The following is a 27,107-nucleotide window of genomic DNA, read 5'->3' as shown; positions in this document are numbered from 1 at the left end:
CTTGTTATCCACCCATGGAAGTCTCCTGGCCCTCCTGCTGCTCTTCCTCCTAGTTGGGATGCAACACTCCTGAGCTTGTAGCGGGTGATCCTTGAATATCAACCAACAGTTTTGGGCCCCCCTGCCCTCTAGGGCTAGGTCCCATGGAACCTTACTAAGCAGGTTCCTGAAGAGGCCAAAATCTGCTCTCTTGAAGTCCAGAGCAGTGAGCTAAACACCCTATAAAATATTGCTTCTACATGGCCTCTATGCTCCAGAACTATTTAAACCCCACAACAGTCTGCAGTTAACTGTTGTACACATCTTCCAAGATGAATGGGCTGTTTAATGATGTTTCATAAGCACAACAGGTCTGTTTTCTTGTAAGAGTATGAGGCTACACACAGCTGAACACTTAGAGAAGGGTTCCTCACATGGTCCCAAATCGATTATCAGCTTGTGTTTATTCAGTAGAGGTACTTGCTTCTCAAGACAACCCATTTCAAACTCTGCAAGCCATCAGTAGACTCAGAACGATTTAAGTTGGTATGTTTTGTCTGGCTTTGTTTTTGGTAATTTGCCAGTGAAAACTGTTTTAAACTTTGTTATGGCTTCACTCAAGATATCTCCTTTTGGGAAAAGGATTCCAGCATTTTTCAAGCAGTGGTATTACATACTTTGCCTTTTACAGTTCTCTGTGCTGCAGGCTGGATATCAGTGAATAACTCTGTTTCTGTACAATTGGTTCCTGCAAGGCAGAAAATAGTATGAGGGGCCTGAATTAGTCAGTTCAGCTTTTTCCGGAATAAACATTTGCACATGCCTTTTTTAAATCTTCCATTCACTGATTTAATCATGTCATTCCTCTGAACAGCAGCGTGTGGAAATGAACATTCTCACAATGCTTGAGGTCCAAAGGTAAGTTTTCTCCATTTTGTATACTGCAGGAAAGGAGCAATTTTGAAACTTGTCCTGCCTTCTTTCCTTTTCTGCCAGTTCATGTCAAAATTACACAGAGCACAGCCTCAACTGGTACCTGAAGGAATGTTCTCACTTACAGAACAGCTGCAGCCTCTTAGGGCAAATAATATTTTTAGCATGTACATCCAAAGGCTTCCTACATAGCTCACAGAACTGTTTCTTGAGAAAAATCAGGGTTTTGGTTTTTTTTTTCCACCCCCTCCTCCTTTTTAAATCCTCATTTTAAAAAATTACTTTTTCGTGGCTAACAAAAATGACTTGGAGTTTCCTCATGGTTTATTTGTTTAATTCAAACCACTGAGATGTGCACACATCAAGATTAACATTCATTTTGTTGTAGTTTGAAGTTGTGCTATGTGATCCTGGAATTATTTCAGTATTCCAAGTTTTTTCCCACCAGAGTTTTACAAATTAAGACTACATTTTTCTTCTAAAACTTCTGAAACTTAGTTATTATCTCATAAGGTTACATTTGTGTTTTTAATATTAATAGCTCCTCTGTAAGTCTTTGTATTTTAAGTGATTTACAGATGCTTGGTTCATTTTTAAATGAAATAGAATTCCATGCCATGATAGCTGTCTTGATGTTGTTCTGTTCTAGTTGCTGCCTATCAGGAACAGACAGGAAGGGTGCAACACAGGCAATGGAAGGGAAGCAGGATTTTACACATTACATTGGAATTAAACAGAAAAGATCCCAACAGCCAAGATATACCATGGGTTTAGCTGGAGCATTCTGTGGCTGCGCTTCCCACCTCAGTCTGTTCTGAGTCCATGCAGCAACAATAGCCATGGAAACAGTGACTAATAAACAAGCTTATGCTCTCTAAATAGAGCTGAAATACAGTGTAGGTGTAGAATTAACTGAGCTTCCAACAAAAACAAAAAAAAAAGGCACAGAGGTCACTCAAGTAAGTAACTGACAGTGACAATATAAAACTGAAGTTAAGCCTCCTTTCATTTAGTGCATGCATGTGCACATTGTGTTAAAGATGGAAGACTGCATAAATTTGGTACGACCTGAAAGACTTCCAGGCATGCTTCCAATGCCAGCATGGCCAGAGCAGGGTCCACTACTGCATCATGTAAGTTCCACAAAGCTAGAGGCACCAGTGGCAAGAGCTACAGCAATGCTCCCACCCACGACCTTTCCTATAATTGACTCCACAAGTCACACCTCTAAAGTCTTTACTTTTCCTTAGCTTTATGATCTTAATTTGCTTAATCAGCTGCAGGTTGGGATAACAAGCTGTGTTTGGAATCACTGTGTTTTTTCTAGAATAAACAGTTCTATCATTTTCTGGTTCACTGAAGATTTCTAAGATGTTTCTGTTACTATGTGGCTTGAGTTGAATCTTATAGGAAATATTGCATTTCCCATAAATTGGAGATCTCCTTTCAGCTACCTCTGTCAGTCCTATCCATTTTGGTTTACTGTCTCTGGACTTTTGTCCTCACTGCTGTAGTATCAGCATCTGTGGCTATCTTCCTCAGTGCATCCTCCTTGCAAACACAGCATGGCATTTGTTGGTTCTTTAGATCTCCTTGTCTGTCTCTATGTTCATGGCTTATCACTTATTCTCAGCAAGAGGAATCTTTGCTTACCCACAGAACTAAACTGGAAAAAAAAACCCAACTCTGAAATGTTTATCCAAAGTGAATTAAAACTGAAATTTGGCCCAGGCATGGGGACTCTGCCACATACGGAAGGAGACAGGCATGTTCTGATCAGGGGAGAAATAACATCTCCTGCTTGGGCCTCACAGCTTGAACTGAGACCTCAATTCAAATTTCTGCTATGCCACATGTTACCTGGGACATGTCACTGACACCATCCGTGCCCCTTGCCTGTAAAATGAATACAATTCTTGGCTAATTCCTATGCCAGGAGAGATATGAAGACATAAGCTTTGAGGTTCGTAGGTATATGAACCTCAGAGTTAACAAAAATGTTCCACCAAGATAAAACTTCCTTCTATCACACCTACAGACTGTTTCTGTGTCAACAGTGCACTGTGTATTTTAGCACAGTTTGCTTGGGCTTTTTCCTATAACTGTTGTTCTTTCTCACATGCAAATGTGGCAGACTTTGCTTAACAATTGTAAAAGCAATGTACACTGTACCTAGCACTGTCAGTTCAAAGTCAAGACAAATTTATATGTAAAATTGTGTTTACTTGTGATCTGATATGCCTCATGCTTTCTCTTATTGCTTTCCGCCTCTCAATAGTAGTCAACCTACTGGTGTTAATAACTGGATATGTGAACTTATCTTCTGTAAGGAGTCCTGCAGTTACTCCCTCCTGTAGAAAGCTGATTCCCTATCAAGAATGTGAGAGCAGTACTCTAATGCTGGGTTAAGAAGCAAGGTTTCTGGCCTGCTTTCATTCTAGTGGATCTCTTCTAGCTTTAAGTTCATAAATAACATTACTGCTCCAAAAACCATGCTGTGCTTCTCTGTTTATTGCCTAGCACTAAAAGATACAGAAAAAACAAGGCTGACAATATTGCATTACTCTTATTATCTCTGCAGTCAGTGACACGTAACGAGAAATCCCAGCTGAAGGATGACTAAGTAAAATAGTGAGGTAAATCTTCAAAGAAAGTTCCCAAGAATTTTCCCTGCCTTAGGAAGAAACAGGATACTCTGTTCATCAGCATAAGTGGAAAGAGGACACAGAACTGGGCAGAGCACTGATATTCTTAAAATGTTTTTAGTAAAAAATAAACCAGTTGGGAAGAAAACATAAGATTTCAACAAAGCAATGTTTGTTGGAGATATCTGTTCCCCACACAAGTGATATACCTATCATCCTGTACAGAAATAGCATGAAGAAACAACATAATATAGGCTGCAGATTACCTAACTAATCAATATATGAACGGACTATCTTCATAGTTTGCTGCTCTGAGTAGTTTCAGCACCACAACATGTTGTTATGGTCTCCTGGGTTCACAGATCACACAAAAGCTTCCTCACCATACCCAAGCTTACACAGGTTACTCCCTGCTGCACCCCAAAGAAAGCTGCTTGCAAGAAATTTTCTCCATGTCTAGCATAGCTTGCACATAGAAAACAGGAAGGGTCCTGCAATGGGAACAGCGGGGTAGTCACTGCTTTTCTGAAAAGCTGAGAGAGAAAACACTCATGCACATTGGTTGGATTTTTGGATTTTTGAGTTGAGTGACAAAGGTGTTTTCTGTCACTCAGCCCCAAATCAGCAACTTGACTGCATTTTGGCTGTAACAAATTCCAGAAGTTTCACTGTAATACGACAGCATCAGAAACTGCTGTGTCTGGTGACTTACATCCACATACAAGAACTGCTGAAGGGTGCCTTTCAAGCAAGATATTGCATGCAAGCTCCACAATATAAAAAAAAAAAAAAAAAGAAAGAATATAAATCAATGCAATTTGATGATGCTTTTTTTCCAGACTTTCACAGAATTATTTGCTCCAGATTACCTTTGAGGACAGGGAGGAGCCAATAACTAAAGAAAGACTCTGTGGTACTTCCCACAGTATTGTCAGCCAAGGAGAAATAGTTCTCAGAACAAAAAGATTACAAACAGCAGACACACACAGCTCTTGCTTTTTCTTCTGTAAAGAGATTTCCAATGCCTGTACTCATGAGCTGTCATGTTTTGTTGGTTTACCAGTGATTAGGAGTCAAGGGCAGGAGCCTCATGGCTGTGATATTAGTCATCTGTTTCAGGGCAGTGCATGCATCAGCATTGCCAAATCTAACTTATTAGTGATAGGGTGATTGTGGGCAGCTTTATCAAACCTATGAACTTCAGCAGGCACTTCAGCTCTTTTCTGCCATCCTGAAGAAAGATCTGGTAACTGCAGAAAAAACAATTTATCCAACCTACCGAGTTAAAAGCCAGCTAAGATGTCCCTGTGAATAGTGGTTTCTGGCCTGCGTTGCAAAGATGCTGGCTTTCTCACATGGACTTTGTGAGCTACTTCTCAACTTTGTAGTTTGGGTAGAAGACATGGTGTAGCCACCCCAGCTTGGAGTTCAACCTCTACTCCCAACCCCACACAATAAAGAAACACAATTAGGCTTCTACCTGATGGAAAACTGAACAAAGAAAATGGTTATCTATGACCCTTTTCTGAAGGCCTGCAGATGCTATCCACTCTCCACAGAAACCATGTTTTACATGTAACCCTTCCAACCACTACTCCTTTCCTACAAGAGCCTTTTTTCATTTTCAGCTGATGAAGAAAGCTGAATGATTGTTCCAAGTCCCTCTCTTGAAATGTAGGTGGTTCAAACTAAGCATGCAACTTTTGTTGTCAGTAACAACCACAATGTCTCTAATAGATTTCTCAGGGCAAGTGCTAAATACTCATTTTAGACTCAAAATTTCTTTCAAAGTACCTCCCATAACTGCTCTCCAGATCTGGTGTGGCACAAAAGCCACACCTATTTTTTCACTGCCTTTTAGAACTAAACCTTCCTGTATATAATTAGCTTATTTTAATAATGTCCTCCCATGAGGTCATTTTGCAGAAACCTCATTGGAGATTTTCATGCATGTTCAGTTTGCTCAGTGACTGATATAATGAATTCCTTCTCTATATAAGTCCTCTGAGAAGATGAGCTTCCTACAGGCTGCCTCCTTACTGAAAGCCTCATAATTCTGCAAAAATGGTGAGTCCTTACATTTTTTGCTGTAAAAAACCATGTCATGTTGCTATAGATTTTAAAGGAGGTTCTTCTGGATTTAACTCGGGATTCAGACATCTAAGCAACTTGGAGAAAGTATAAATTCTGTGTTTTAAAAGCAAAAGTCAGACAGATAGGCACAGGCAAGTAAAATCTTGGGTAACATATCAGCATGTATATGTCAGGAGATGTCTAATAGAACTCCAGTTAAGGCTTTTTATTATAACCTGTTTTCACTTACATGCAATGTTTGGAGATATCTTTCCTGGCAGAAAGCAGCCCTGTTATATCTCAACCTATAACTGGTTAGTTTTCGTGAAGAGTCTAGATAATATCTGAAGATTTGAGTTAAAAATGTTGTCTTAATTTTTACTCATTTGCAGCTCTATAGGTTTTAATCTCTCTTCTGCAAAATAAAATGCTAGTTTCTCCTCTTCTCACCTCTCAGCTACAACTTTTTTATCAGTCACCAGTTCAACTCTTTCCAAAACAAACACACATAAATACAATGTGTGTGTGTCATTGTCTATTCCTGGTCTACTTTTTCTCTTACCAACATTTTAAATTCATCACTGCTAATTCCATCCTAGAGTTATTCTGCTCTTTTCCTTCATATCCCTAATGAAAACTTTTAATATTAAGTTGAAATATTTGAAGAGCTAAGAGATTAGCTGAGAAATTTAAGCTGACCTTTCAGAAAAAGCTGCTGACAAAGGTTAAATAATATAGAGTTACCTAGGCTGGAAAGGACATCTGCAAGTCATTTGATGCAGCCTCCTGCTCAAAGCAAGGCCAAGTCTTGAGTGTTCAACTGTAGCTGAAGTTCTTCAGCTTGTTCCTAGTCCTTCAATATTAGGTTGAAACTCCCAGTGGGCTCTTCAGACTCCTGTGAAGAAGTTTTTACAACAAGAAGTGAGGTTAGTAGCAGAGGCTGTCAGTGACCGATCCCATGGAGAAAATAAGAACAAGAAAAATTAAAGGGAAGGGGAATAGAACACACTCCTTTCAGAAACAGTTCTGGGTCTACGAGTTCTGTATCAGGCAATGCTTGCTTTTAACACCTTGGAAGAAAGACAGGCTCTTTTGCTCCTCCCACATGAGGCTCTGCTTGTGCTTCTTCTAAATGGTTTGTATTCCTGGTTGCATATTGAAGTGTCTAAACTGCAAAAGACAATTGGATTTTTGATTTGAAACCACAATGTATTTTGCTATTTCTAATGGTAGTATTTATGATCAAGAAATACTAATAGTTACTTAAATATTCCTATGAATTCTGCTTTCTTGTACAGAAAACCATCTTGGCCTGCCTTCTTGTTCTTGCTGTTAGCATTCCACTGTTCAATGCTTACTGTGTCCGTCAGACATCGAAGCCAGAGTTGTCTGATGGCAAGATTGTAGGTAAGAAATCAGCTAACATCAACTTGACAGATGCTACCACAAGTACTGCCTGATTTGATTTCTCCCTTCCATGCAATTTATCAAATTCAAAAGTAAGTGGAAACAGTGGAGAGAAAACTTTAGGAAAAGAGAGGAAAATGGGGTATGGAGAGCAGGGCATTTATAATATTATAAAAAAGAAGAGGTTATCTGAGAAGAATCACACAGGCCAAATTAAAAATTAATTTTGTGTAGGAAAGTAGCACAGGATTACTTTATCCATCTGCATGATGCAATAATTAATGTTTTCAGTATGGCAGCATATTTAGAAATACAAAGAAGGGGGAAAAAGGGCCAGAAGGCTGTGTTGCCATTCAGCGAGACCTGGACAGGCTGGAGAGTTTGGCAGGGAGAAACTTGATGAAATTCAACAAGGGCAAGTGTAGAGTCTTGCATCTGGGGAGGAAAAACCCCATGTACCAGTACAGGTTGGGGGTTGACCTGCTGGAAAGTAGTGAAGGGGAAAGGGACCTGGGGGTCCTGGTGGATAGGAGGATGACCATGAGCCAGCAATGTGCCCTTGTGGCCAAGAAGGCCAATGGCATCCTAGGGTGCATTAGAAAGGGTGTGGTTAGTAGGTCAAGAGAGGTTCTTCTCCCCCTCTACTCTGCCTTGGTGAGGCCACATCTGGAATATTGTGTCCAGTTCTGGGCCCCTCAGTTCAAGAAGGACAGGGACCTGCTGGAGAGAGTCCAGCGCAGAGCCACAAAGATGATTAAGGGAGTGGAACATCTCCCTTATGAGGAGAGGCTGAGGGAGTTGGGTCTCTAGCTTGGAGAAGAGGAGACTGAGGGGTGACCTCATCAATGTTTGCAAATATGTAAAGGGTGAGCGTCAGGATGATGGAGCTAGGCTTTTCTCAGTGTTGTCCGGTGATAGGACAAGGGGTAATGGGTGTAAACTGGAGCATAAGAGGTTCCATGTGAACATCAGGAAAAACTTCTTTACCGTGAGAGTGACAGAGCACTGGAACAGGTTGCCCAGGGGGGTTGTGGAGTCTCCTACGTTGGAGATATTCAAGGCCCGGCTGGACAAGTTCCTGTGTGATGCACTCTAGGTTACCCTGCTCTTGCAGGGGGGTTGGACTAGATGATCTTACGAGGTCCCTTCCAACCCTTGGGATTCTGTGATTCTGTCTGTGTGTGTAGACAGTATAAAGTAGGAATCAGATTGGCAAGTGTTCAGCACATGATTAATTTACTCATTAGTTGTTTCCCTGTCCAAAACAAGTTCTTAACTGAATGGCTGCTCCACTTGAGTCTGAGACTGTTTCTCCAGAACGTAGCTTCTCTCATCTGTAGATTGATAGACTAGCTATAAGAAAACAAGTGCTCAAAAAAGAAACATGCAATTATTTGGACACAAGAAAAGCTGATATGTGCCAATACACAAAATAAACCAAGTGCCCCCCAAACAAGATTTTCTGGGAAAGACAGTGCTACTGCTAGACAAGTGAGTCAGCATTGCTAAAGAAACAAGACATTTATAGGCCAAGACACAACCTAGAAACCCCAAATTCTCCACTCTGTCTCGTCCTAGCCACATAAAATCCTACTTTCCAGGTCACTTATTTAGAAAGTGTATTCTGTGACTATTGATGAGAACTTTATATACAATATGTGCTTTCTTCCTACAGTTCAGGATTGGGGAAAGTTTTCCAGGCAGATTTAGTCTTGCTTTAAGTGAAGAGTCAACAGTAGTTGGTGTCAATGAGGGGGAAAGTCAAAGCGTTTTCTAAATTCTGACCAGGTCTGTGCCTGGGGGCTCCAACTCCTATACTTAAAGATGAACTACTCCAGGAAACCTGGTGCTGCTGATCATCACAGGAAACAGAGGCACCCAGGCTACCCTTCTCCATGCATTAGAACAGTAGCAGTCCTGCTCTGTAGCAGTCTTTGGGAACCTATATTTTTGCCAGATAGGGATACTAATGTAAAAAGCCGGCAAAGATCCAACCCATTTTGTGCAAGCAGTAGTGTTGTTACTGCAACAGGTCTGACACTGAAGGCTGCTTGCACAATATGTTTTCAGGCTGCCGTGACTTGAATGGAGAGCTGCATGAACTTGATTCCCAGTGGAGGACTGACAGCTGCCATGATTGCTCTTGTTCTGAGGGTGCAATTGACTGCTGCTTCAAGTGAGTTCAGAGCAGCAGTGGTGGTTTTCCTCTGCTGCCGTGATTTAGCACAAAACATTCCTTTTTCTGCAGAGATCCCTGAGAAATGACTGTGACCCTTCTCTTGCTCACTTGATATCACAAAATTACACATTAACCCAACACCATCATCTCTGAACACGCAGAAAACTCTGTTGACAAATACACCTCATGATTAACAAATTATTTTTGATTTTAAGAAGAGTACTTCTCGGGGATAAAATTTCAGGCAAGATACTGATTCAAGAGAGAGCATATAGTTACTTAAGAAATTTCTACTGCTCCTAATTCAGGTCTTCCCAAAGCCACACATTGCCCCTCTTTTCTTTGAAGGGCAGCTCAACATACACTTGCCTGCTTGTAATTTTCATATAGTGACACCCAACCACTCATGCAATTTTGTTCCATGCAAATTTTTTTTCTCTTCTCTGAAGAGAAAAAGCAATGATAGTGGAGTAGCAAATAAACACAACAAACATCCTTTAGGTTTAAATCAGATTACTAAACTAAACTTTCTATTCTTCCTGCTTAAGCAGTAGACTAACATTTGAGATGGGAGCTTTGTGTGAGCCCCCTTTTCTGCTCTTGAATACCTCCTCAGTATAGCCTCCTCCTACTAAAGGTGTAGATATCATCTGAAATGGAAGCTGTTTACTTCTTGGTCTCATCACCTCTTTGTTTTTCTTTTCCCGATCACAGCTTCTCAACACCATCTGACTATGATGAAGAGAACTGTGTAAGCATTTTCAACAAGGAGACCTGCACTTATAAAGTAGTGGAGAAAGATGATCACTCAAAAGAATGCCCAGTACATGAGTGGGTGGGCTAATAAAGAAGGATTGTGGATTTGGGAATTATTTCCTTTTTTGTTTGTTTTAAGGGTTCTTTCTCACAAATTAAAACAACCTGAAAAACGCAGCTGTAAAGTGAAATCTACTCATAAAACCTAACACATAATAAAACTGAGTACCCACTCACAAAGGAGTCCCTTGCTTTCTCTGCCTTCTGCTTCCCCATGAAGAAAGAACTGACTTGTTCCTTCCTTAAGACCATAAATTAAAAGTTTTAAATTTTAAAGCATCCTCAGTAGATGTTAATCATAATTCTTCTGTACTCATACCTCAGTGCTAGGGAGTATATTCTGCTATCTCTGCATAGCTAAAAGAAAAACAGAGGAAGCATCAGAAATTCATGTGACATTTTCTTGTTTGAGGATGGAAACCTAAAGAATTAATATTAAAAAAAGAAAAGAAATGAAAAGCAGCTTAAGCCTTCTGAATACTCTCTTTTCTAAGAAAAGCAGTTGTGGCTGCTTCATCCCTGCCAGTGTTTAAGACCAGTTTGGACAGGGCTTTGAGCAACCAGGTCTAATGGAAGGTGTACCTGCCTGTGGCAGGAGGCAGAACTAAATGATCTTCAAAAAGGTCCCTTCCAACCTAAACCATATAGATCTCTTTCTGTCTGCAAGAAACTTCCAGGTTCAGTTTTAAGACATGTCCATTGAGAATGACAAGTCTCAATAAGTCATAACCAAAGATTTATATTTTTTAAGGCCTACTAGATGTTTGCATCCAAAGTCCAGAATAGCCAGCCTGAACCAGCTACATGACCCAGACCTATTTGATTACATTTTAAATCCACCCAAGCAGCTTTCTCTACCATCTGCTAGGTCTTGTTGCAATATGTGGATCTACCATATCAGCTATGCAGAAGTAGGGAAGATTTCATGTCTAAACCAAAGAATCTCCAGGAAGCAGTCTGCTCTCCTCTTGTCTGCTCCAAGTTTCGACACGGAAACAAATTATGTTACCTGTTGCATCTAGTTTTGGAACACCAGAAGCACAGCAAGGACTTGGCTCTCTTCTGTCTGAAGGAGTCTAGCTGTAGGAGGATGACAAAACCCCTGAAAAATCAAGAAAGCAGAGATAGAGCATGAAAAGTTCTGCTTGGCAAAAGTGGGAAGATGTAGCATTTCATGACATGGACTCAAGTTGATGCAGAGACTCAAATCCCACTTTACTACAACTAAGCCCTTTTTATCCCCTTGATCAGTACTTTCCCAACCTGCACATCCATACAACGTTCAATCTCATTGGCCCCTGTAAAACTCTCCAGGTAAATAGTCCAATCACAATGTTGCAGACCCTCTCACAACCACCACATCCTCTGGCCTTACATGCCCCAACTCATCGCCCAAGGGCTTGTCAAAGCACTAAGGCCTCAGGGCTCATTCCCAAACTGTTCTTCATGCAAATCTGATTGCCTTCACTCCCCACAGGAAGAGTAAAGCAATGTTTCATTTTGGCATTTCACTGCTTCAACACACACAGCTACAGTCTTATACAGAGAATATATTCCTCCATCTTCAAAGCTTTAGATCATAACATTGCTTGCATGATGTAGTGGAAAGGAAACACTCATAGAAGAGTTTCCTCAATTAACCTAACGTGTGAAAAGTTTAGGAGACTCTGCAGAGCCTTGGGAGACAGCACAGCTCAGGCAAAGCAGAAGAGGTTGTGGGCTCTCTTCCTTCCAGTTTCCCTCTCCTTACCTGGTAGCACACAGTTCTCCTGCTAGCAAGAGAGGCAGTTTCAGATAGAATCATAGAATCATAGAATAGTTAGGGTTGGAAAGGACCTTAAGATCATCTAGTTCCAACCACCCTGCCATGGGCAGGGACACCTCACACTAAACCATGTCACCCAAGGCTCTGTCCTACCAGCCTTGAACACTGCCAAGGATGGAGCATTCACAACCTCCTTGGGCAACCCATTCCAGTGCCTCACCAACCTCAAAGTAAAGAACTTCCTCCTTATATCCAATCTAAACTTCCCCTGTTTGAAGTTTTAACCCATTACCCCTTGTCCTATCACTACAGTCCCTAATGAAGAGTCCATCCCCAGCATCCCTATAGCCCCCCTTCAGATACTGGAAGGCTGCTCTGAGGTCTCCACGCAGCCTTCTCTTCTCCAGGCTGAACAGCCCCAACTTTCTCAGCCTGTCTTCATACAGGAGGTGCTCCAGTCCCCTGATCATCCTGGTGGCCCTCCTCTGGACTTGTTCCAACAGTTCCATGTCCTTTTTATGTTGAGGACACCAGAACTGCACACAATACTCCAAGTGAGGTCTCACGAAAGCAGAGTAGAGGGGCAGGATCACCTCCTTTGACCTGCTGGTCATGCTCCTCTTGATGCAGCCCAAGATATGGTTGGCTTTCTGCGCTGCGAGCTCACACTGCCGGCTCATGTTCATTTTCTCATTGACCAACACCCCCAAGTCCTTCTCTGCAGGGCTGCTCTGAATTTCCTCTCTGCCCAACCTGTAGCTGTGCCTGGCATTGCTCCAACCCAGGTGTAGGACCTTGCACTTGGCATGGTTAAACTTCATAAGGGTGGCATCAGCCCACCTCACAAGCGTGTCGAACTCCCTCTGGATGGCATCCCTTCCCTCCAGCGTATCAACTGAACCACACAGCTTGGTGTCATCGGCAAACTTGCTGAGGGTGCACTCAATCCCACTGTCCATGTCACCGACAAAGATGTTGAACAAGACCGGTCCCAACACCGATCCCTGAGCGACGCCACTCGTTACCGGTCTCCAGCCGGACATCGAGCCATTGACCACAACTCTTTGCGTGCGGCCATCCAGCCAGTTCTTTATCCACCGAGTGGTCCACCCATCAAATTGATGTCTCTCCAATTTAGAGACAAGGATGTCGTGTGGGACAGTGTCGAATGCTTTGCACAAGTCCAGGGAGATGACATCAACTGCTCTGCCCCTATCCATCAGTTCCGTAGCCCCATCATAGAAGGTCACCAAATTGGTCAGGCAGGATTTCCCCTTAGTGAAGCCATGCTGGCTGTCACCAACCACCTCCTTGTTTTTCATGTGCCTTAGCATGGCTTCCAGGAGAATCTGCTCCAAGATTTTGCCAGGCACAGAGGTGAGACTGACTGGTCTGTAATTCCCTGGGTCATCCATTTTCCCCTTCTTGAAAATGGGGGTTATATTTCCCTTTTTCCAGTTTTGGGAACTTCACCTGACTGCCATGATTTTTCAAATATGATGGCCAGTGGCTTAGCAACTTCATTCGCCAGCTCCTTCAGGACCCGTGGATGGATTTCATCAGGTCCCATGGACTTGTGTACGTTTAAGTTTTTAAGATGGTTACAAACCAGATCCTCTCCTACAGTGGGCCTAGGGTCTTCATTCTCACAGTCCCTGCGTCCGCCTTCCAAGACTCGGGTGGTGCAGTCAGAGCCTTTGCCAGTGAAGACCGAGGCAAAGAAGTCATTAAGAACCTCAGCCTTCTCTAAATCCAGGGTAGCCAGTTCTCCCGATAGCTTCCAGAACGAGCCTACATTGTCCCTAGTCTGTCTTTTATTCGATGGCCCTCTACTCCCAGTGAGTACTGGAAAGGTGTTCTTGGCCTAAAAATGAAATCTAGTGCTTAGCCTGCCAAGTCTTTTAAACCAAACAGCAGAACACACATAAATCTGATGGAAGGTTTCCTATTAAACAGTGTTCATCACCTAAAACCTAACAGTTTTGTACCCATTCAATGTTCTGTTAAGATTTTTTGCTCTAGTCTTAAAAATAAAATTCAATCTAACCATAAACAAGGAAAGTGCATTTCTCAAATACATTATGCATACCAAAGAAGCTAGAGGCTTGCAGTTCACATTCTGTTTCATGTCATTTAAAAAAAAAAACAAACTGATTAATTCAATTCAAGACAATTTTGCTTGTTCACTTTGCTCTTAGCTCTTCTGTTGGTATGCAGAGAAGTTTGGATTGGCACCTTTTGAAAGCCTGAAAGTTTGTTCAAATCTATTGCTGTGCACATGTTTCCCTGGGCCAAGCTGTGGATTATTTTAGGGCAAACTGATTGGCTTTATAACAGGTATTTACATGGAACTCCAGAACACATAAGTCACAAAACCAATTTAAAACACTCAGCAAGAACTGGTTACTTTAACATTCCTCCCCACATCCCAGAATTCTGTTTTCACTTCTTTCAGAGTGCTCAACCATTGGTCCATGCTTTTTACAGCTCTTCAGGGCTTCAGTGCTTTTGCAGAGTCGATCCTGCAAGTAGATCTCCATTAAAAAGCAGTGATAAACTGCAGTCCTTTGCCACCACAAGATAACTTTCTTCAAAATAGCCAAGTATGTTCTCCATTAATTCCAGAGACTTCTTCCATTACTGCCCTGGCCTGCCAAAGATGGGGCAAATCTACAGAGACAAAAACAAGCAGTTTTGTTTAACAGCTAACTATAATGGCTCAGAGACTGTGAAAGAATTCATTCCCTAATCTGTATAATACAGAAGTCATTCCAGTTTGCTGTATGAAAGACAGGGTAGCTCTACTGGGCTGAAATACCAGCTTGGAACCATCCCCAGTGTGTTATCCTGAGCCAAGCCAAAGTCTAATGGCACAACATCTTCTTGAAGAGCTTTGCCTCCCCTTTTCAGTTCCTAGTTTGGGACTTGCTTGATCTCTCCTAACAGCAATATCCCATGTCCTGTGCATAGAGGAGGCTTCCCAGGGGTTGCAAGAGCTTATTTTGTTTTGGTGCTCTCCTGCTTTCACCCTGCTCCTGAACAAAAAGGGCTGCTGTTCTGCACACCAGAGGTGACGGTCAAGCAGAGGAGAGCAAGGTTCTGGCTTGGTGTAGTATTCATTCAAAATTCTTTATACCCCTGAAGCCATAAACTGGATTATTTAACAATGTATTTTTCTAGGTCAGTTGTTCATTCCTGTTTGTAGGATTTGGCTGTTTAAGGCAGACTATTAATCAAGCTCATTCAAAGCATACAGCATTGTCTTCTAATATTAACAGCAAATTAAACAAACGCGTTAGGTAAGAGATCAGCTCTGTAACGTTATTATGAATCTTGCAGAGACATTTGGGAGCATAACACCCTTAAGTTCAGCATCTGGTTTGGCTACATGGCTGGGCTAGGTTTTTCATATGCAATTGCTGTTGAACAGTTAGAATCCCTCATTAACATCTCCCTCACTTTCTTTTGAGTGTCTCTTAAATGGGGGTGCTCTCCCTTCTTTCTTCAGTAAGGAGGGGTTCGAAAATTAGAATGACCAAAATTGTATCAGAAATGGAGAGTGGAAAACCGGTATTCTTTGCTTGGTGCTCACTGCCAGCGAAGAATTTCAGAAAGGACCCAAGTTTTTCAGCAAGCCTAGTAGGAAAGTAGCAGAAGCTTGATCAGGCATATTGCTGTAACTACAGCCCAGCTACTTTAGTACAGATTATTTATGTACAGATATGACAGCTCTAGAACTTTATTTTTCTGGTGTTGTTTTGTTTGGGTCTCTTTTCTGTCCTATAAATCCACTAGTCACTAGATGACATCCTAGCTCTGTCACAAGTCAGAACTACAGGGAACACAAAACCTAGATCCTGATTCAGCTGGCAGATGAGCTCAATTTCTGGTTACTCCAGTAAGGTTTGAGAATGCAAGTGGCTTTTTAAGAGTGTCTTTGGTCTATATATTTAGTCTATATCCAAGGAGGTATCATGGATGGGACTGAGTACTTTCAAGAGAGTTTTTGAACTTAAACATAGAGTGGCCTGCCTGAATTACCCTTGATACAGGAGAAGGGTAATTTAGGAGAACAAAACACTTAGCAATAATACTACTTCAAAGTTTCATTCAGGGAATAGATGCATTAGCACCTCTGACTGTTAATAGAGGAAAAACAGGAGTTTCTCCATTCAGCACAGCAGTGCAAGTAGAATCAGATGTGACTGCTTGTGAAAACATCACTAGGGATAAAACGGAAAGTCTAATACTGAATTCTGAAATAGGCTGGTTCATAGGAAAAATAGTGCTGGGATCAATTCTGTTTGGGAAGAGAAGCAACTTCATAAACTTTCTTAACAGTAGAAGCACTGATAGGACCAATCATGCTTTAAGGATTTTGGTAACCAGCTTCTTACAGAACTCTCAAACTGCAGTTTTCTTATATCAGCACCCCATTCCCCAAGATTTCCAGCCAAAACTTCCTCAAAGTTGCTACTGTCAGGATGTAAGAAGACAGCAGGAAAACAAATGCTTGTATATCAAGTTAGTCTGTGCAACACTGCTTTCCTTCCCAAAGCCCCCAGCAGATGAGAGCTGATAAGACTACCGGTGGTGGCTGCAAGAAACAAACAGCACAACATTCCATGTACAGTTCAGGAGGTGCACAGTCACCAGCTGCTGACACTCATCTCCTCCAGTACTAATTTGGGATAAGGATCCCAGGAAAGTTCCATTGTTTGCCTGGACCCTACAGCACAACTGACATCATGTAATTGAATTTCAGAATTTTAATGGTCAGATAGACACATTTGGAAGGGTGTAGATTGGCACAGGTTAGATAGACAAGATCAGCACCCTGTCTGCAAGAAGCGAAACAGGACATGTTGGTTTTAACACAAGGCTTCCTCACTAGAGCTGCTACCAGACTCCTATAACTGCATAACAACAAGTATCTCTGGGGTGTTTGAGAAGAGATCAATATGCAATTGTTCAAAGGTGTCATTGCCAGGTCTGAATAGAGCCAAGCCCACCACAGCAGGAACATGAGGATGGCAGCTTTTGCTGCTTAAGCTGCAGTCTAGCAAAGTCCTATAATCATCATCTAGAAGCTGGGCATCTTTGTAGGGCCACTGCTCGTTTGGTGCCTTCTTCAGTATTCCCTCTGCCACCTTTTTCAACTCACGTACAGATGTATCTTTAGCCACAGTGAAGATTGTTGTCTTGTGACAGCAAATCATCAAGCAGACATCCATCATCTGGTTCGAGACCACCTTAAGAACCTGAACATGCACAAGTCCATGGGACTGGATGAAATCCATCCACGGGTCCTGAAGGAGCTCACGAATGAAGTTGCTAAGCCACTGGCCATCATATTTGAAAAATCATGGCAGTCAGGTGAAGTTCCCAAAACTGGAAAAAGGGAAATATAACCCCCATTTTCAAGAAGGGGAAAATGGATGACCCAGGGAATTACAGACCAGTCAGTCTCACCTCTGTGCCTGGCAAAATCTTGGAGCAGATTCTCCTGGAAGCCATGCTAAGGCACATGAAAAACAAGGAGGTGGTTGGTGACAGCCAGCATGGCTTCACTAAGGGGAAATCCTGCCTGACCAATTTGGTGGTCTTCTATGATGGGGCTATAGAACTGATGAACAGGGGTAAGGAAGTTGATGTCATCTACTTGGACTTGTGCAAAGCGTTCGACACTGTCTCAAATGATAACCTTGTCTCTAAATTGGAAAGACATCAATTTGATGAGTGGACCACTCGGTGGATAAAGAACTGGCTGGATGGTCACATGCAAAGAGTTGTGGTCAATGGCTCGATGTCTGGCTGGAGACCGGTAACGAGTGGTGTTCCTCAGGGATCGGTGTTGGGACCGGTCTTGTTCAACATCTTTGTCGGTGACATGGACAGTGGGATTGAGTGCACCCTCAGCAAGTTTGCCGATGACACCAAGCTGTGTGGTTCAGTTGATACGCTGGAGGGAAGGAATGCCATCCAGAGGGACCTTGACACACTTGTGAGGTGGGCTGATGCCAACCTTATGAAGTTTAACCATGCCAAGTGCAAGGTCCTACACCTGGGTTGGAGCAATCCCAGGCACAGCTACAGGTTGGGCAGAGAGGAAATTCAGAGCAGCTCTGTGGAGGAGGACTTGGGGGTGTCGGTCAAAGAGAAAATGAACATGAGCCGGCAGTGTGAGCTCGCAGCGCAGAAAGCCAACCATGTCGTGGGCTGCATCAAAAGGAGCGGATCAGCAGGTAAAAGGAGGTGATCCTGCCCCTCTGCTCTCATGAGACCTCGCTTGCAGTATTGTGTGCAGTTCTGGTGTCCTCAACATAAAAAGGACATGGAACTGTTGGAACAAGTCCAGAGGAGGGCCATGAGGATGGTCAGGGGCTGGAGCGTCTCCTGTGTGAAAACAGGCTGAGAAAGTTGGGGCTGTTCAGCCTGGAGAAGAGAAGGCTGCGTGGAGACCTCATAGCAGCCTTCCAGTATCTGAAGGGGGGCTATAGGGATGCTGGGGAGGGACTCTTCATCAGGGACTGTAGTGACAGGACAAGGGGTAATGGGTTTAAAATTAAACAGGGGAAGTTTAGATTGGATATAAGGAAGAAATTCTTTACTGTGAGGGTGGTGAGGCACTGGAATGGGTTGCCCAGGGAAGTTGTGAATGCTCCATCCTTGGCAGTGTTCAAGGCCAGGTTGGACAGAGCCTTGGGTGGCATGGCTTAGTGTGAGGTGTCCCTGCCCATGGCAGAGGGGTTGGAACTAGATGATCTTAAGGTCCTTTCCAACCCACAGTATTCTATGATTCTATGATTACTACCCTAAGGCTTCTTCCAGTCCTCTGTCACCGGGAAACAAATTTAAGTCTTAGTGAAAAACCTGTATTTTCAGGAACAGCTGAAATCAAGACAAAACTGTCATCTGATGAATAGATCCAGTGGATGTATTGGAGGGGAGAAGAAGGTGAAAAAAACCTGAGAAACCTACTGGGAGCTGCTCTACTAGACAGACCAATAATCTCACGTTCTACACAAGCAGAGCTATTAAGTACTTAATGACTTTTGTTTTCCTAGGTAGACATCATCTAGAAGAGAGCTTTTATCACTGTTACGGAGGATCTTTATTATTTTAGCTTCTTACCCAAAAGTATTTCATTGTCAGTTTGCTTTGGGCTTGTCCAAGGAGGAGCCAAGCATGGCACCTCTGACTGCACTCAGTACAGGAGAATACAGCACACAGAATGGTTGTGCTTTGTGGTTTTCTAGTCAGGCAAGAGACAAGGACTTCCCCAGCTCCTTCACATGTTCAGTAAAGATAGGAAAGTTGATTAATACAGAAGTGTTGAGAGTTGTCAATTTAATGGACAATGTTATGATATTTTAGCCACCTACTGCAGCTCTAGGAAGTTGTCAAAATAACTTATGGCCTACAACCAATGCTGATAGTGGAGACAGCTTAGGAGTAACTCTTCTCCTTCAGAGTTTGGCTAGGATGGAAGAGACTCACACAAGAGCAGAGCAGGAAGCAAAATTAGAACTGGTAGCATTAGCTTAACAAGGAGCTCTTCCAAGCCCAGCCAATTTAGGAGTATATAACGGTAGCACCGGTGTAGTTGCTTGTCACATGAGGAGCACCTCACCCAAGAAGCTAAAGGCTCATTTCAGCTCTGTAATGCTCAAGAGGGTCAAGGACATCTTCCCAGAGCTGCTATTACTGGCTCCCAGAGAGAAGTTCAGGACCAGCATAGGGCTGACTCCATCTGCACCCACAGACATTAAGCCCTACTCCCAGTCCTCTGGAAGAATAGCTGCACTTCAGGAATTTGGGCTACTCTTGTCTTTCAGATGAGAGCAGTAAGGTCCAGATGTTCATGAGAAGTTATTGCTTCTCCCACCCCCCTAGTTGGACCCCCTCAAGAAGTAAAGCAAGACACTTCTCTGGATGAAGGCAAGCAATGGCAATGGTAAGCCATCTGCAGGCCTGCGCTGCTGAAAGAAGGCATGACTCTCACTGAGTAGGTCAAAGAGAGGAGGGGTGGGAGGGAAAGAAAAAAAATAGTCACCTTGTTTTCCTCTGCCATCTTCACTTTGCTATCACTGGCACGTGCAAGTTTCCATGACAAACATAGGCTAGGTTTAATAATCCCTTGTATGGTCATTCAAGCTAGATTACACCAAAGATAGTAATGGATGCAATAGTGCTGCTGTTCCAGTATTTTTCTTTTTTACTGCCTAACGGAAAGAAAGACATTGCTATTCCAGCCTGGCAGAGCCCAGTTTATCCATCATGGATGACAGTGCCCCTGGGTCTCTGCTCAAAGTATGGCCATTAACTATCTCTTCATGTTATGCCAACTCAGACATGCATATGTGCCTGGTCCAGCTGAGGTTCCCTGTGCTTTGCAGTATGTTCTCCAGGAGAAGGGAAGAAATGAGCAGAGAGATGTCACAAGTGCGGCACACCCAATGAAACAAGAGGGAGCTGCTCTGGACTCACTTATGGTTTCTACAAGGGTTAATTCCTGCTGGAGGTAAGTGGGACCTTGGGATCTAAATAAGTTTGTGGATTGAGACCAAAATTGCCACCTCCATAATCCTACTACTGAAGAACGGAAAAAGCAACGCTTACCACTCTTCAAGGTAGTGGCGATGTTACATTGCCTTTACGTTACGTCATTTTGTTGAACAGTTTAAAGAAAGAAGTCAAGCCTTCTGTACACATGTAGCAGCTAGAGAACTCCATTTTTGCTTCAAAGGGAGAGTCTTCAGAGACACACCAACCTGGACAAAGGAGAGCATGCACATAGGCTGAACAACTTGAAGTAGTTAAAGTTTAAAATAAACAAATGCACACACATGCAAAAAAAGACTCGACAGCAATCTGTCCCAGACTAGTAAAGGTGGGAACTGATGTGTAAGGAAAGGGAGAGTTAATAGAGAAACACCTTTTTAAAACTTCCATTAGTGAAAGGATTTCGGCAGGGAGCATTTACATAACCTAAAAGCATCAGGAAGTCAATCTTGAATCCTTCCTGCCAGAGGGAAAACAGTACCAGGGAAAACAGCAAGCTGCCATAGTCTCCATATCTCAGAGCTATTCAACCTTCTCAGCCATCACAGTCATCAGCTAGGCAAGCTAGGCTGGGAGAACTTAACCTTCCCAGAACTCCCAGAGGACACCTGCTTACTACTGTAGCCCAAAAAGATAACTCCAGTTACATCTGCTTTAATATAAACTTCAGGTTAAGAAGGTAGAGTCACCAGGCATTTTTGGCAGTAATAGCTTTGGTTTCACTACACTTCAGTTTCCTATTTCATACATTTTTCTATCTGAGAAAAAGCAAGTATTCTAAGAAAGCTATTAATACAGTTATTTTCGCCAAGGAAAAAGTTAAAATTAACTAATTAAGTAAAATAATCATCTTTAATAAAATAATAATTTAGAATCCACTGTGCTCTTCAAGTCAAGAAATTACTTGTTACATTTCCTTGCAACTATACCCTTATTAGAGAGATTATACGCTATAACACTTCTCCTTAAGAAACAGCACAAAATTTGTCCGGAAGGGACAGGGCAGAAGTAAGTCTGGCCTCTAGTTACAGCAGACCCTAATCAAATGGTTTCAATTAAAACAAAATCAAATTCATACCACATACTTAAAGGCTTAGTAGTACAAAATCTATGTAACATTTTCATCTTGCAGCCTCTAATTGCTAACAAAGTAATTTTGAGCAACTCATTCCCCTCAATAGAAATCAATTCATTTAAGGGTTACCAGAGGAGGAGTATTTTCTCAAGGAACTTTGTTAGATACCACAACTGTTTCCTGCAGCACAGCCACACACAGAGAGCATGATCTACTAAAATCACAAGGTTAACAAAAAACTTGACAGATACACTGCAAAGCTAAAAGCAAAGTACAAGAGAAGCTCTAAAACCTGTTGCACAGAAATGAATAAACTAAAAGAACATACATAAATCAGATCTTCTGCCACAACAAAGAGCAGCTACCTCCTCCACAACTGTCCCTTTACTCCAGATACCTTAAGAGACTATACTTATCCTGCCACTGCCCCTTTTATTCCAAAACCCCACTTCCAGTGCAGCTTTGTTTCCTTCAGTGGAAGCTAACAAGTTCAGCCATACCAATCAAGGTGTCTAATTAAACTCAGGTGTGCTGGAAGAGCAAAATTAATGCAACTCATTATTCTGGGAATACTTCGGTAACTTTTAAAACTTGTTATGCCTGTGCTCCGATTCAGGCAAGCATTGAATCCCTACAGCCCTTGATACACCCACTGGGATCTGTGCTAGTTTTCCTGGCTGGTTTTGAGTTACAGCCTCACATCCTGTGTGTTGCAACAGTCCAATACCTGAACACCTATGGCAAGATTTGTATTGAAAGAAATGTCCTAGTTTCAGCATTGCACAAACAACACTGCTATTTGTGTCAGAAGCTGTGTTAGAGGCAGGGCAAGCATATACAGTGAAAGAAAACTAGAACTTTTTCTTTCTTTGCCTCCCTCAACCCCTAGAGTTACTGATGCTCCTTTCAGGAAGGGAGCCATGAGAGACAATCATCGTGACTGTTATGTTCATTTCTGGGCTGAGACAATAGACAGCTCATCTCACTTTTGCTGCCAAAGAAGTACTATCTGATTGTGGTGATCTGCCTCTGTTTCCTGGACCTGGCTTTGCTTCAGCAACTGGAAGATACAAATCAACAACTAGTCCCAGCAGGTCACTAAATATGGACAAAGTAATATGTCTTATATAAAATAATTGAAATTAAAATAAATGAGACTGAGAACAGTGAACTTTCCACATGACTGCCCTGTATGAATAGCCTGTCCTATACCTGGGGGCGATCTCCTTGTAGCAGGTCAGCTGAACAATAGTGTCCTGCTGCCTTGCATAGCAGGTGCCCTTTCCTCACTGTTCCTTGATGGCCTGCCAGTTCTGGAGGCATAGCTTTCTGGGAATCAGAACCTTCCACTGACACCAATGCTGATGTGGAGTAACTAGTCTGTCTACTGGAGTTTTTTTCAGATTTACACCAGCACAATGGAGATCAAAATGCCAATGCAAGACTTTTTGAGGTGCCACCTTCTGATTGATGATTGGAACAGGTTAAATTGTCCATTGGCACCCAGGGTGCTCACATTTATGTCACCTCCCTTTGCATTGATCATTGTTTCCTCACTCTATATAAAAACACTACTCTTTGTTATGAAGAGTGACCGACCCATGCAAGTATGGTAAGTTAGCAGTTTATAGTGTGTGTGTTTGTATATGTACACTGGAAGTATTTTATATTCTAAGTTTCCTGGGAATAGTAGGATTCATCCTTAATTCTGTGCAAGTTAGCCTGCTAGACCTTTGAAAAAAGCTATCTAATTTTAAAGAAAGATTCTTGTTTCTTTTCTAGAAATTCTTGCTGCTTTTTTGCTTGATCCTTCTCTCCTCAGGGACTCTGTGTGATGCTCGCTGTTACTTCAGACCAGCCAGCAAATATGGTAAGAATAGCAAATCTATCAGACATCCCAAAAGCATTAATTCAGAGATTCAAAGCCCTTTTTTTTCTTAGAAATGTTGGAATAATATGATACAATCTTTGCTGAGGAATGTTCTGAATAGCTGCATACTGAGGAATCAACCCAGAGGCATCTCTGGACGCTCAGAAGCTTTATCCCAGTTCCCCTGGGCTGATGTGTAACTGAAATTGCCCATGTGGCAAAACCCATGTACTTTTAAGCAGCATTGACTAACCTGAGGGAGGTACTTGACATTAAAATCAAAGCGAAGACAACACAGCTGGTGTTTAAGTTCAGTTTAGAAGACCAAGTTGAAGTCTAATAAGAGGGAGAAGGGAGAAACAGAAGTCTAGACCTATGTGTTCAGCATGAGAAAGGGCAGAAAGATCCTACTGTAGTCATAATCTAAAGCATTTCTCATATCCATTGAAATAGCAGAATAATACTCTCTGGTATCTGGTTGCTACCACTTTATTATGCCATGCCATGCACTCATGCACACTAGATATGGTATCTTTTCTGCAGAGCACTGGGTTAGATTCTTCCTTGGTGTGACACCATGAAAATTAGTGCTCTGATTGCTAGTTCACAAACATAAGACTGTGGTCAATGTCTATTGATACCTGTTCACATTGATCTACTGACTGTCATTTTCTGATGCGTACATGCAGGGTGCCTTTCAAACAGAAACCTCTATGTTTTTGGTGCGGTATGGAAGACTGATGATTGTTACCAATGCAAGTGTAAGATGACTGCAATGATTTGCTGCAGCTTGTAAGTTCACCCAAATTATTGTTTGCTTATTCAGGAACTGGTTGAAATGTTCAGACTTAAAAAGCCTCGCAGAAATATGTGCATTAGAATATCGTACTTGCATGAGCAAAATTCCTCTTCCTGTTTTCCAGTTAGCTCTGATCAGGACCAAGCAGAATAATCTGGCAATCTCAAAGATTTCTTTGGGAAGAAACAAAATGAAACACAGTAAGGGTCTTCCCAGCACACAGCTCTTCCTCATCACCTAGTCCTTCTTTTGATTCTGGTACAAACTGGGTGTATGCTTCCCTTTAGCCTCTGTTTTCTTCCTCCTATTCAGCAGCTTGTCTCCAGATACCTAAACACCCCACAACATTCATACCTGTGGGCTTCTGCTGCTCTGCACCAGCTCAGTGGCCTGCCTGCATCTAATCAGGCCAGAGCTGCTCCACATCCTACCTATGCTGCCAAGAACTCACTCTTCATCAGAACACACATACCCTGCTCTGACAATTTGCTTTCAAAATCTTCTCATGTGCTCCTGCCTGATGGATGGCAGGTGACACATCAAGGAGAGCTGTGTCTTCCCGAATATAGTGGTGTGAACTGATTATACACCCAGAAGGCTGGAAAATTTCTTCAGGTGAGGGAGAAAGAGTTCCATAAATGATCTGTGAGGAAGGACACAATCCACGGACCCCTTGGTGGGAAATAGTCCTGGCTGTCCTCAGCACAGGAGGGAGGGAGCTGTCCTGTGCTGAGAAGAGGCTTGGCCGGGAGGTATTCATGCTGGGGTGATTCAGCAGTCTTTAAAGGGTTTGTTATTATCAGGAAAGTTTTAGTTTGAATGGGGAAGACAGAATTAATCCCTATTTTGTCGCTGCACAGACATCTAAACAGATCTCTAACAGAATGACCAGTGAGAACTGCATTTGAACCAGAACAAGCATTGGGAAATCACTTCATCTGTTAACAATTACGAGCAGGGATCTGTATTCCTCCTACGATAATCCATAGTGCTTGTATTAATGAAATCCGTGAACCAAATCAAACCATGACATAACTTGCTCCAGGATGGCTGTGGCTCAGAGAGCATCCTCCTCAGTCCACGTCTTGCCTGCTTATTTCTCTTTGCCTTTCTCAATTACAGGGTTTTAATCCCCAAGAACTATGACAGAGTGAACTGTGTTGGCCTATTCCACAAGAAAAGCTGTTCCATTCGAGTGGTAAAGAAGACTAATCCTGACGTAAGCTGCAAAGTCTACAATTGAATTGGTTAAGACCACACGATGTGTTTTTCCTCTTCTGCACCCACCCCAGATGTTGAATGTGCTCTGGATCTCTCCTTCAGAGGAAAGCAGCGAAGCAACATGGTTTCAGGAGTTCGCCTTGTGCCTTTCACAGCTCTAATTTTGCCACACCTATCTCATCTCTGACACTAGGTGGTTTGTCTTACAACATACACATTTCTAACCAAGCTTTACCACAAATAACTTTATGACTTTTTTTCCTGTTGGGATCCAGAGTTAAATAAATTTTGACATATATCAAATCACTGCTTTTCCTTCTAAGGAGTCACTGTTTGGTCTTGTTGAAAACAGAATAATTCACTGTGTAAATGTTTGTAAATGTAATTATTGATTTAGAAATTATCTAGCTTTTAGAATATCAGGTATTATATAAATTGTTGCTAGACAAACTGATTCATTATGCTATTACGCTCATTGACATTCCCCCACAGATGTGTATACTAGTAGAACAGGATAAAACAGAGCAGAAAGCAGCCCTTTGAAAGCTCCCTCCTCCTCTGGTGCCTTGTGTAGATCAATCTGTTAGTGCAAACAAGGGAACATATTCTCCAGGAGATGACTGGTATATTATAAAAAAGGTAAGCCCATGCCTGAGAGTCCAACCTACTGCAAAGTAATGCTATATAAATAGCTCTGTAGTCTTCCATATTGGGGTAGAATTTCCTGTAATAATCTTATTTGGATCTAAGTCCACTGACAAACAACCCCATGAAAGCTGTTTGTACAGAAAACCTAGACTATTAAACATGTTTAGCCAATAGACCTCAGGCACTATACTCTGCCTGGTACAAAGTCCATGAAAATGGTCTATATGAGAAATATCCTATAAACATATTTAGACAATATTAAGAGCAATTATAACAGAGTACTGTACAGCTTAAAAGGCCCAAATAAATCATTTGAGTGTGTTCAGTTAATTCAGCACTGGAATCACAGGTGTTTTCTTCTTCTGCCTTTTCTCTACCTTGCTGAAGTGTAGTACAATGAAGTATTTCAGCTGATGGAAACAACTTTTCTTTAATATCTATTTTGGAAAAACCCAGTCAAATGGTCTATTTTCTAGTGTAGTGCTGAGAGTATACAAGTAGAAAACCTGCACATACTAAGGAAAACAGCTTACCGGTGGTTAAGAAAAAAACATCCAAAGCTCCAGGCAGTCCCAGAAAGTCATTAAGGTGATTCCAGGAAGCAAGTGAAGTTAGAAATACAACTGTAGTTTCTTAAATTTTTGGCCCTCAGGGTTAGTTAGAACTAGCTAATAGCAGCTCACTTTGACAATATTCCCCTGTGACTTCTTAACACTAATGGAGTGGGCATCACTGCAGTTGACTATAGCCCTTCCCACCTGTGAGTAGCAGACACTGGAGGGGCCCTCACTTTCCTGCTTGTTGAGGGTGGATCAGATGATTTCACCCAGTTATATGTATATATAAGAAGATTGATACAGATTAGATGTAGATATAGATATAAGGGATCATGCCATCAGCTTCCTAAGTGCCAGAGGCATTTATAAAGGCCTGCCTAGGGGGCCCTGAGTATCAGGGCTACTTTCCTGAAAGCCTGAACATCATTTAAGCAGTTCAGAAAAATCCCTGAGAAGATACCTCCATTTCATAGCTCACTCCATGGAAACAGGGTAATGAGAAAACTGGAGAAGGCTGAAAATGGTTAAAATACTTACTGTAATTCAGAGAGAGTTAGAGATTCTGACAAAATAAA

At 42.1% G+C, this 27,107-nt stretch overlaps 1 protein-coding gene across 1 annotated transcript; it reads left to right on the top strand.

Moving 5' to 3' along the window:
• Positions 1 to 1,952: 1,952 nt before the first annotated feature.
• LOC308223214 (beta-microseminoprotein-like) lies at positions 1,953 to 10,060 on the top strand (the record flags this gene model as incomplete). The annotated part of the gene is made up of 5 exons (XM_080621967.1): positions 1,953 to 2,045; positions 5,604 to 5,624; positions 6,929 to 7,037; positions 9,108 to 9,213; positions 9,931 to 10,060. The coding sequence occupies 5 exons, from the start codon at positions 1,953 to 1,955 to the stop codon at positions 10,058 to 10,060; spliced, it is 459 nt and encodes a 152-aa protein (XP_080478093.1).
• Positions 10,061 to 27,107: the final 17,047 nt, after the last annotated feature.

This window comes from Psittacula echo (genome assembly GCF_963264785.1).
Source record: "Psittacula echo genome assembly, chromosome: 6".
Taxonomy (NCBI): domain Eukaryota; kingdom Metazoa; phylum Chordata; class Aves; order Psittaciformes; family Psittacidae; genus Psittacula; species Psittacula echo.
Note: the sequence above shows the minus strand (reverse complement) of the source record. Positions and strands in the feature narration are given on the sequence as shown.